Genomic DNA, 12,205 nt, shown 5'->3' on the forward strand with positions numbered 1-12,205 from the left:
CCTTATGCCTTTGTGAATTCACTTTTGTTTGCGGTTACGCTTAAGAGTTACTGCCACTTCGGGGAACATCACACACCGGGGCCTGTCGGGGGCTGGGGGCGCTGGGGGAGGGATAGCATTAGGAGAAATACCTAATGTAAATGACGAGTTGATGGGTACAGCAAACCAGCATGGCACACGTATACCTATGTAACAAACCTGCACGTTGTGCACATATATCCTAGAACTTAAAGTATAATAATAATAATAAACAGTTATTGCCACTTAATATTTTCAGTGATGCAGGGAATAAAAGCCCTCTTACAGGTGTTTGCCTGCAGGCATATTGTATGTGGTAGTGGCAGTTTGGTGCATTTATTCATTAAACATTTACCTAGCACTTAGGGTGGCCCCCAAAGGGGAAAAGGGATTGAAAGGGTGTAAGAATAATTAACACCTAGGCTTTCTTTATAAAACACAGCATTATATGGAGTTCTGCGGGTTGAAATCAAGTGTCAGATAAAGGTAGTTAGATGAAGGGGTCCTTCAGTAAGGTAATCCCAGCAGAAGGTGGTAGGCCATAAAGTCTTCTGATTAGTTCACATCTTGGTTTTATTGATCTCATTGATCAGTACAGTGTCTTAAGCACTCACTGGATGTTTGTTGAAATGAGTGAAATTAATAAGTCTAAACTTACCCTATTAGGTGAATTTTTCAGTGCATTAGTGATAGGATTTAAGTATCACCAGCATCCAAGGCAGGTAGTGAGAATGTCTCCTTGGGACTGAAATATAACTCAAAAAGTAACCTGATTGTATTATAGACTCTATGGTGGTGTACATCTTAGGAGAGTAAGGGTAGTTAATCAGGCCTTTCAGTTTATTGCATTAAGACTTAAAACTCCTATTACTGCAGTGTGTTCCCTGCTTGCTTCCTTCCCAGGCCTGCCCACTCCCAAAATGCATGCAATAAAGTATATATATTTTAAAAAGACTTACAAGGCAATTGTACTAGTATGGGATGGAGAAAATGTAAATTAACTGCAGCAGGTTTGGAAAAACAGTGTTCTAATAGGCTGAATGTGAGCCAGTGCACGTAGAATGAGGCAGGTGATAGATAATTCCACTTTTCACTGGTCAAAGTACAAAATTAGAGTTTGGTGTTCAGCACTTAGGACCTTGTTCTTCATAGGTAGCAATCAGATTGGTGAACTGACTTGAAATTATTTCCTATGAAGAACTTTTGAAAGAGCTGTCTTAGATTAACCTGCTGAAGAGAAGATTCAGGGAACTTTCGGAATTTGTCCCTAAGGTATAGAAGCAGCCTGAAAAGCCACAGGGATTGATTTCATCTGAACCATCATTGTCTATGAGGTGTTTTTTAAACTAATGCGTGTTCATTGTAAAAATCCCAACAAACAAAAATATAAATTAGAGTTGCCCTCCATGCTTCCAAGAAAGCTACTGCGGGCAATGTCATGTTTTAATCCTAGACCAGAGTTTATCAACCTGAACATTCTTGAAATTTCATCTGGATAATTCTTCACTGTGTCTGAGGGAGGGAGCTGTCCTATGCATCACAGGTTCTTTAGCATCATCCCTGGCTTCTACCAACTAGATGTAGTAGCATCTCCCCAGTTGTGACAACTAAAAATGTCTCCAGACATTTTCAAATGTCCCCTCAAGGGCAAAATTGCCGCTGGTTGAGAACCACTGTTCTATACCTCTTGCTGTTTGTGTACCTGACTTAACATGATTTTTTTGCTATAAATGGAGCCATAGTATTCACTGTTTTGTGTCTTGCTTTGTCAAATTTTTAAATAAACATTCCCTTTAGCCCAGAATTCCTTATCCAAAAATATATTCTACAAAATTGCATATGCATATATCTGTCCCTACTTATGCAAGGGTGTTGTGTGAAGCCATTCTTGAATTGCTATAAAGAAATACCTGAGACTGGCTCATTTATAAAGAAAAGAGGCATAATTGGCTCATAGTTCTGCAGGCTTTACAAGAAATATGGTGCTAGGATCTGCTCGTCTTCCAGGGAGGCCTCAAAGAGAGAGTCAAAAAAGCAAGTCAACATGGCATATTCCCATTTCCACAAAGGAAATATGCATTTTAAAAGTCAGGAAGGGTAATAGCAGTGATTATCCCTTTGGGAATAGATTGTGTGATTATAGATAAGACAGGACATCGGATATCTTTTAGTTTGAAATATGCACAACTTTGTATTTTTGAACTTTTTACCACATTATTTGCTCTTATACATCAAAAAGAAAACTTCTCATCTTGGAAAAAGCATATATGGGTACTTGGAGTAAATATACTTTGTCTCCTGACTGTCTCAGACCACGAGACAGTAGCCCTGAGCTCCTTGTCAAGTTGTAGGCCAAGACAAACCCTTGAGACTTAAAAATATTGCTAAATAATCAGTGGAGGCCAGGCGTGGTGGCTCATGCCTGTAATCCCAGCACTTTGGGAGGCCAAGGTGGGCAGATCACTTGAGGTCAGGAGTTCGAGACCAGCCTGGCCAACATGGCGAAATCCCATCTCTACTAAAAATATAAAAATTGCCGGCATGGTGGCGCATGCCTGTAATCCCAGCTACTTGGGAGGCTGGGACAGGGGAATCGCTTGAACCCAGGAGGCGGAGGTTGCAGTGGGCCGAGATTGTACCAGTGCACTGCAGCCTGGGTGACAGAGCGAGACTCCATCTCAAAAATAAAATAAAATGATACTTAAAATCAGTGGAGAGGGGTCCAAACATACTGCATATTAATTGTAGACATAATTTTAAATGAGTCCATGTCCTACCATCTTCAACTTCTAGGAAAACTAGAGATACGAGGGAAGAGGGATGGATTTGTGACTGTCAGAAACATAATCAAATATGTGAATTCAGATACATGATGTAGCATTTTCTCTGGTAACCAGGATATCAAAGCAAGTCTTTTCCATCCTTGGCAGTCCCTTGGTGGTATGATTTTCCAACAACCTGAGTCTGTTGATTGGCTCTCTCTGCCTCCATTTTTCCTCCTGTTATGGCCTCTTCCTTCAGTGCTTCACAGTGCTTGGGGAAAAAAAATACTTCGCTTAACTTGCTGCCACTTCTAGTTAAGCTCTTTCCCCAGCTAAATGCCAAGAGGACTTTTGTGCTCACTACCGTATCCTCAGCATTTAGAATAGTGCCAGGCAACAAGTGGGTGCCTAGTCAATATTCGTTGAAAGAATTAAATCCATTTTCCTCTATTTTTCTATAGCCAGACATTTTAAATTTTTTCTCTGTACTTTAATGGATGCAGATAACAAGTTTTTAAGGTGACATGTCTTGAAACATATCAGCGTATATAGTTTTCATTCTTTAATGACCACATAGAATGGATGTACCATAATTTGTCTAGCCATTTCCTTATTGAAGATATTGCTTTGATTTTTTTTCCATCATACTATAATTTGCTTTAAAAAAACCTCCAGTTATAAAATAGTAAAGGAAGTGTTACAAAAATAAATGAAAGGACAAAGATAGATAATACAGAATGCATAAAAGATGAGGGATCAGTTTGAAAGTTCCAGTATCTGACTCATTTGAGTTCAAGAAAGAGCAAAGAAAACAGAGATGATGATTAATAATGGATACAAGAAAATTTCCCAGAGCTTAAGTGCCGCAAATTTCTAGATCGAAGGGGCTTTCTAAATGCACAGAAAAACTGATAGAAAAAACAAACAAGAAATGTCACAACACCAAGGAAAAAGAGAAAATCCTGAAAGCTTAGGGAAGGAGATGACGAGGGAGTGGAGGAAAGAATGAAAATAGGATCCCTTTAAAGCTGTATGAAACAGAATGGCATTGAAATCAGTGGCAACATTGGATGCTAGAGGAACTTACGGCAATGCTTTCAAGAGCTGAGAGAATTGCTAAATCAAGTGTAAATGTGGAGGAAAGACCTTTTCAGGCATGCAAGGACTAAGTTGCCAACCCATGTGCCTTTTCTTATATTACTTTCTTAAGGTATTGGGGATGTATTTCAGCAAAACTGTGGAGTGGACAAAGAAAGAAGGAGGCATTAGAATTCAGGAAACAATGGCTGTAACCCAGAAAAGCAGTAAAGGAAAACACCAAAGGTGACAGCTGTGCCAGCAGATCTAGAGGGCAGTCAGCCTAGATTGTAATGAGAAGAAGGAGGGTTTGGAGGGGGAAGCCTTCTGAGAAAATAAAGGGGTGGGGGTGAGTTCTGTGGTACAGCAATTAAAATTGAAGTTAAAGTGGAGAAAACCATTGAAGAAGGAAAAATTAAAACTCTAGGGAAAACAAAAAGCTCTTTGAGGAAGGAAATGTATTCATAATATAGTACTTAGTAGATAGCCTTACAGTCACAACAATATAGCACGGATTATTTGTTCAATTAAAAATAGGGATGTATCTATATTAGAAGAGTAGAGGGAGGAGATATCGAGGGTAGTTTCAGAACTACATCCTAATCTACAGTAGCATGAGTAAATCGATAATGTCTAAAATGGATGAGCCAAAAAGTTATAGGATAAGCACAATATTTAGAGAAATGCAGTTAACTATCCAGTAGCAACAACTGAGTTGCAATTAGTTACCTTTAGGGATGAAGACTAGGTGTGGGAGTCTTATCCAGACAGTAGAGAGACAGTTTTTCATTACAGTCATTACTATTTGATTTTCTAAATACAAGCAAGAATTACTTGGATAACAAATGATCAAATTTTAAAAACTAAGTAATACATGTTGTTTGTAAAACATTCAGAACACATGAAAGAGACATGAATGAGTGAAAAATCACCATAATCCCATCATTCAGAAATAACTGCTGGTTATTTTATTTTATTTTTATTTTTATTTTTTTGAGACATTGTCTCACTCTGTCTTAAGGCTGGAGTGCAGTGGCACCGTCATGGCTCACTGCAACCTCTGCTTCCTGGGTTCAAGTGATTCTCCTGCCTCAGCCTCCTGACTAGCTGGGACTACAGGTGCGCACCACCACACCCGTCTAATTTTTGTATTTTTAGTAGAGACGGGGTTTCACCATGTTGGCCAGGATGGTCTTGATCTCCTGACCTCGTGATCTGCCTGCCTTGGCCTCCCAAAGCTGGGATTACAGGCATGAGCCACTGCGCCTGGCCCCTGGTTATTTTTATATATGTATAGTCTTCAAAACTTGTGTATTTATTCTGAAATATTTAATATTTTGAAACATTTTTATAATAATGACTATTGTACATTGTTGTGTTGGATCACACATATTTCACTAAAAATATATCATGGCTTTCCGCCCATGTTTATCAGTCTAGACCTCCATCAACTCTTTCTTATTCTTTAGAAACAGGGGTCTCATGCTGTTGCCCAGGTTGTAGTACAGTGGTGCCATCATAGCTCACTGCAACCTCAAGCTCCTGGGCTCAAGCAGTCTTCCCACCTCAGCCTCCTAAAGCACAGAGATTACAGGCATGAGCCACCACACCTGACCTACATCAACATTTTAAGTGATTGAATAGTGTTGTGTTTACAGATGTGCGTGCTAGAATTTATCCAACTAGGATACTTCTAATTCTTTTGCATTTTAAAGCACACGTCTTTAGGAAATACCGTTGAAGAGGTTGGCCCAGACTGGTTTTAACAGTAATTACTTTCCACCTAGAATGAGAATTCTGACATTCAGGTTATTCTTTCACTCTTGCCTTAACCAGTCAGATAATCTCCCAGAAGTCTGGATATCAAGATTTAGATATGCTGCACAGTCTCAGTTAAAGGAAATGTGAGCTAGGTAAGCAGCCCTGGAACCCCAGAGAAAGAGAGATTGAGAGAGACTGAAGTTGACCAAATTGAAATTAGCTTGGTTCCTGGTGGCTTTGGAAAGCCAATTCATGCAATGATACGTATGTCTTTTATATGCCAGACACTATAATGGGGGCACGGTGGTGGAAGGAACAAGGCAGACAAGTCCCTTGCCTTCTTGGAGCTATTATTCTAATGGAGAAGATACACCAAAAAATATAAATGTGGCTGGGCACGGTGGCTCACACCTGTAATCCCAGCATTTTGGGAGGCCAAGGTGGGTGGATCAGAAGGTCAGGAGTTTAAGACCAGCCTGGCCAAGATGGCGAAACCCTGTCTCTACTAAAAATACAAAAATTAGCTGGGCGCCATAGCAGGCACCTGTAATCTAAGCTACTCGGGAGCCTGAGTTGGGAGAATTGCTTGAACCTGGGCAGCAGAGGTTGCAGTGAGCCAAGATCGCACCACTGCACTCCAGCCTGGGTGATACAGTGAGACTCCGTCTCAAAAAAAAAAAAAAAAAAAAAAAAAGAATACAGAATGTGTTAAGAACTGTTAAATAAGTAAGGTAAGATAGATAGGGTCATAACCCTGAGGAGAATGAGATCAGAAAGGCCTTTCCAAGGAGACCTTTCTCCTAAGATCTGAAGAGTAAGGGTGAGTTAGACAAGATGAAAGCTGGAGAAAGAGTATTCCTATAGGGATTCGAGGGGTGGTGAATCTTCATGACACTGGCAACAGTAAATGAGAAGGTACTGGGATGGGAAAGAGCTTGATGTGTTTACGGAACAGAAAGGAGTTTGGAATGACTGTCATAAAAGAAGCTGGGGGCAGTCAGTTTGAAATGAGTGGGGGATGCAGGATCAGAACTAAGCATTTGAGGAGTTTGAACTTTGAACTTTAAGTTTTGTGAAAAGCCATTGGAAAGTTTCAGCAGAGAAGTGTCATGATTTGATTTTTTAAATGCCTCTTATAAATGATGACTGTATTTCCTGACCTTGGGCTCTGTTAAGATATCCTTGTGTTGAAGTCTCCTTTAAAAAACAAACAAACAAACAAACAAAAGCTGGTTTGAGTAGATCTCAGTTACAGTTAATTGCATCCAAAAGACTGGGTTAAAACAGCATCCTTGTAGCTATTTGTGTCTGCAGCCCTGGCCCTTTTTAAAGGACAAATTTCTGGAAATTGAATTTTAAAGAACATTTCAAAGAGTTTAAAACTTTTGTCAGAAAGTGTTTATCCTCAGGGGAAACAAAAATGGCAGTTACTTTAAAAAATTCTTGTATTATAGGTAAAATAATCTCATATTAATTTTGTCTTTGATTATTTATGGGGTTTTTGGCCATTTCTTTTTTAAAAAGTTCCTTTTTGTAACTTTGTCCCTCTTTCTGTTGGTAAATTTGACTTTTTCTTATTTTATAAGGAATCTTGTTAAGAGTAAACTTTCTTTCATATTTATTTCATTATTCTCTTAGTCTTGCTCATGTTACTTTTTGACATTCAGAAGGTTTAAGAAAATAATAACATTGTGATAAAATTCACATACCATAAAGTGCACCCTTTCAAAGTGTACAATTCAGTGATTTTTTTGTATATTCGGAAAGTTGTTTATTGGTCACCTAACTCCAGAATGTTTAATTACTCTATGTTCATTAGCAATTACTCCCCATTTTTCATTTTTCCCTCCTTCAATCCCCTGGCAATTACTAATCTACTTTCTGTGTGGATTTGTCTATCCTAGACATTATATATAAATAGAGTCATAAAATATGTGGCCTTTTGTAAAATATGTGGCTTCTTTCACTTAGCACATTTTCAAGGTTCATCCATGTTATAGCATGTGTCAGTACAGTGTGTGTGTGTGCATATGTATATATATATGCACACACACACATCACATTTTGTTTGTTTTGTCAATTGATGGATATTTGGGTTGTTTCCACTTTTGTGACATTATTGTGAATGCCACAATGCTGTGAACATTCTTGTACATAGAAAAGGTTTTGACTTGTATTTGGCCAGATCACCATTGCTCTTTTCCTTCGTAAAGATTACCATCTTTCTTGGCATGTTGGAAGAGTTTTCTCTGACAAGGGACTATGTAAATATTCACCTGTCTTTTAAAAATTATTTTTATGCTGGCCAGGTGCAGTGGCTCACGCCTGTAATCCCAGCACTTTGGGAGGCTGAGGCGGGTGGACCACTTGAAACCAGGAGTTCAAGACCAGCCTAGCCAACATGGTGAAACCACCATCTCTACTAAAAATGCAAAAATCAGCTGGGCACAGTGGCATATGCCTGTAATCCCAGCTACTCAGGAGGCTGAGGCACGAGAATTGCTTGAACCTGGGAGGTAGAGGATGTAGTAAGCCAAGATTGGGCCACTGCTTTCCAGCCTGGGTGACAGAGCAAGATTCTCTCAAAAAATAAAAACAAAAATTATTTTTATGGTTATTAAATTTCAGTCTTTAATTCATAGAAAAATTCATTTTTGGTTTAAGATGTGGAGAAAGGGTATAATTGTTCCTAATAGAATCACTATAGGTACTTGAGATAATTTTTTTTAACTATTATACTTCAAGTTCTAGGGTACATGTGCACAACATGCAGGTTTGTTACATAAGTATACATGTGCCATGTTGGTTTGTTGCACCCATCAACTTGTTATTTACATTAGGTATTTCTCCTAATGCTATCCCTCCCCCAGCCCCCTACCCCCCGACATGCCCCATTGTGTGATGTTCCCTGCCCTGTGTCCATGTGTTCTCATTGTTCAGCTCCCACTTACGAGTGAGAACATGTGGTGTTTGGTTTTCTGTCCTTGTGATAGTTTGCTGAGAAAGATGGTTTCTGGCTTCATCCATGTCCCTGCAAAGGACATGAACTCATCCTTTTTAATGGCTGCATAGTATTTCATGGTGTATATGTGCCACATTTTCTTAATTCAGTCTATCATTGATGGACATTTGGGTTGGTTCCAAGTCTTTGCTATTGTGAATAGTGCTGCAATAAACATACGTGTGCATGTTTCTTTATAGTAGAATGATTTATAATCCTTTGGGTATATACTCAGTAATGGGATTGCTGGGTCAAATAGTATTTCTAGTTGTAGATTCTTGAGGAATCGCCACACTGTCTTCCACAGTGGTTGAACTACTTTACACTCCCACCAACAGTGTAAAAGCATTCCTATTTCTCCACATCCTCTCCAGCATCTGTTGTTTCCTGACTTTTTAATGACTGCCACTCTAACTGGCATGAGATGGTATCTCATTGTTGTTTTGATTTGCATTTCTCTGATGGCCAGTGATGATGAGCATTTTTTCATGTGTCTGTTGGCTGCAGAAATGTCTTCTTTTGAGAAGTGTCTGTTCATATCCTTTGCCCACTTTTTGATGGGGTTGTTTTTTTTGTTGTTGTTGTTGTACATTTTTTAAAGTTCTTTGTAGATTCTGTATATTAGCCCTTTGTCAGATGGGTAGATTGCAAAAATTTTCTCCCATTCTGTAGGTTGCCTGTTCACTCTGATGATAGTTTCTTTTGCTGTGCATAAGCTCTTTAGTTTAATTAGATCTCATTTGTCAATTTTGGCTTTTGTTGCCATTGCTTTTGGTGTTTTAGTCATGAAGTCTTTGCCCATGCCTGTGTCCTGAATTGTATTGCCTAGGTTTTCTTCTAGGGTTTTTATGGTTTTAAGTCTTAACATTTAAGTCTTTAATCCATCTTGAGTTAATTTTTAACTGTTTATTTCATTACATTAGAAAGTTTTACTTCTGGCTGCCAGCCAGCTTATTGGCTTTTTCTTAGGTGTAATTGTTTTCAGTTGATCCCCTGTTTTCACAAGGAACAGACAGAGGTCACCAACAGTAACAAAGTAGGGAAAAATGCCCTGAAGAAAAAGTTTAGTATGTGATAGGAGCTCAAAACCTCATTTTGCTTGGCAAGTCAGGGAAGGCCTTCTAAAGGAAGTATTGTTTAAATGGAAACCTGAAGGCTGCAACAAGAGTTAGCCAGACAGGTCGGAGGAAGAGCTTCCAAACAGAGAGGACCAGCATGTGTGATGGTCTGGAGGCACAATGCACCAGAACCTGGAGCAGAGATGAGTGGCCAGAAAGACAAACAGGGTACTTGAGACCATGTTAAGGAGTTTACATCCAATCATGAGTCTAGTAGTCAGCAACTGGAGGTTTTTGAGCAGAGCTGAGATAGATTTTTAAATAATTACTCTAGCTGCTTTGTGAAAAATGGACTAAAGACTGGGAAAGGAGTCCAGTTAGGAAGCAGTTATAGTAGTTTAGCAACTTACTCATGTTGGAGTAGGCTATCATTGATACCATCCTTCTCTTCAGCCCTTTAGTCTTTAAGGAGTAAAATTTAAATTTGTATTGGGTTGAAAAAGTACATATTGGAAAACATGGGATTTTCTGTTTCAGATTGGCCACTAGTAGACTATATTTTATTACTGCATGGCTTGTACTTTATAAAAAGCATATGTTGACACATTTGTCAGGTTTCCTATGTTATTCGAGATGAAGTGGAGAAGTACAACCGAAATGGAGTCAATGCTCTGCAGCTGGATCCAGCACTAAATAGACTTTTCACAGCCGGTCGAGACTCTATCATAAGAATATGGAGTGTCAATCAGCACAAGGTAATGCAGGGATTAAAATCTGTACCCAGCAAATTTTGGACAAATGGCTTTTACTGTCTAATATGACACTTTTCACAGTTTCAGATTTAATCTCTCTGAATGCTGAGTTATTTGGTACACTCTATAAAGACATCGCAACCAGAATTCTGTAAGCCTCTGAGAAAAACCATCCCTAGGAAAGTTTCAGAAGTGTTTCAGCTAAGACAAGGACTCCCTAAACTAGGTTTGCCTTACAGAGTTCTTTGCCACAAAGGAACAAAGTGATTTGGCTAGTAGGGGGATTACTTTCAACAATTAATTTTTTTGCTTTAAATATGTTCTCCAACAACCTCTTGGTAACCTTACTAAAAAAAGATTGAATATTCTTTTACATTTCTAATTAATCTTGAAAAAATATTTTATTTTCCTCACTTATAAGTAATTAGGATCCTCACAAACCCCACACGGCCTAACTAGGTAATACAAGGTTAGGCTGAGCATGGGGGCCCACACCTGCAATCCCAACAATTTCAGAGGCCAAAGTGAAAGGATTCCTTGAGTCCAGGAGTTCGAGACCAGCCTGGGCAATGTGACAATACCCTGTCTCTGCAAAAAAAAAAACTTAAAAATTAGCTGGGCATGGTGGCACACACCTGTAGTCCCAGCTTCTCGGGGAGCTGAGGTGGGAGGATCACTTGATTGAGTATGGGAGGTTGAGGCTGAGTGAGCCGTGATCACACCACTGCATTCCAGCTTGGGCAACAGAGGGAGACCTTGTCTCAAATAAATAAATAAAGATAATATAAAATTGGTGTTAAAACTATGAAGACAACATGCTCCCCTTCAAAGATTTCCCTTTCTTAAGCACGGAACAGGGTTTAAATATATGTAAAGATAAATCCCCAGGCAAATGGGAACGAGCCCTTTTAGTATTTTGTTGGAACACCTATATTGTGAATGACAGAGAAAAGAAGAATCAGGAAAGAAAAAAAGAGCATTTATTGATCTTCTAATTATGTGCCATACGCTCTTTGCATTTTCATATCCAATGTGATTTTAATTTTCAGTGTCCCTCAAGGTACCTATTAGGATCCATTTTCTTTTTTTTGTTTTTCTTTTTTTTTTTTGAGATGGAGTCTCGCTCTGTCACCCAGGCTGGAGTGCAGTGGCGCGATCTTGGCTCACTGCAACCTCTTGACTCCTGGGTTCAATCAATTTTCCTGCCTCAGCCTCCTGAGCAGCTGGGACTACAGGCACACGCCACCACATCCAGCTAATTTTTATAATTTTAGTAGAGACGGGGTTTCACCATATGGGTCAGGCTGGTCTCAAACTTCTAGACTCAGATAATCCAACTGCCTTGGCCTCCCAAAGTGCTGGTATTACAGGCGTGAGCCACCGCGCCTGGCCAGATCCATTTTCATAGATGAGAAAATGGGCTCAGAGAAACCCATGGTTATGTGGCTAGGAAGTGACAGAGAATTAGTACCCAGCCCAACTTGAAAACCCTAGTGCTAGACCTTGTATTTTTAAAAGTTTGTGTATTTTTAGCAAGTTTTACAAGTCTGATATTCAGTTCAGAAAAAGAACCACTACTTTATGCGCCTATAACTTCAGTCTGGCAGGCTTTGAATTCTTTAGCCAATGGACCATGCAGTGGTGGCCAAATGTCAAAAGCATGAAAAGTAAGAAAACTATGTTTGGCTTTGAAATGCTTTTTGGTACTTATAATTGAATTGGAATGTCTCCTTTCTGAGCATTCACAGTATTTCAAACAAATTAAGAAAAACACCC

The 12,205-nt window shown here is 39.2% G+C and overlaps 1 protein-coding gene across 3 annotated transcripts in view; it reads left to right on the forward strand.

The window, feature by feature from the left end:
* WDR48 (WD repeat domain 48) overlaps positions 1 to 12,205 on the forward strand; it is a 44,435-nt gene that overhangs the window by 811 nt on the left and 31,419 nt on the right. For all 3 annotated transcript variants that reach the window (XM_003826083.6, XM_063602741.1, XM_055109689.1), the window contains exon 2: positions 10,292 to 10,432. In XM_003826083.6, the coding sequence (XP_003826131.1) occupies positions 10,292 to 10,432 (141 nt within the window). The remainder of the gene's footprint in view (positions 1 to 10,291; positions 10,433 to 12,205) is intronic.

This window comes from Pan paniscus, chromosome 2, assembly GCF_029289425.2.
Source record: "Pan paniscus chromosome 2, NHGRI_mPanPan1-v2.0_pri, whole genome shotgun sequence".
NCBI classification, from domain to species: Eukaryota; Metazoa; Chordata; class Mammalia; order Primates; family Hominidae; genus Pan; species Pan paniscus.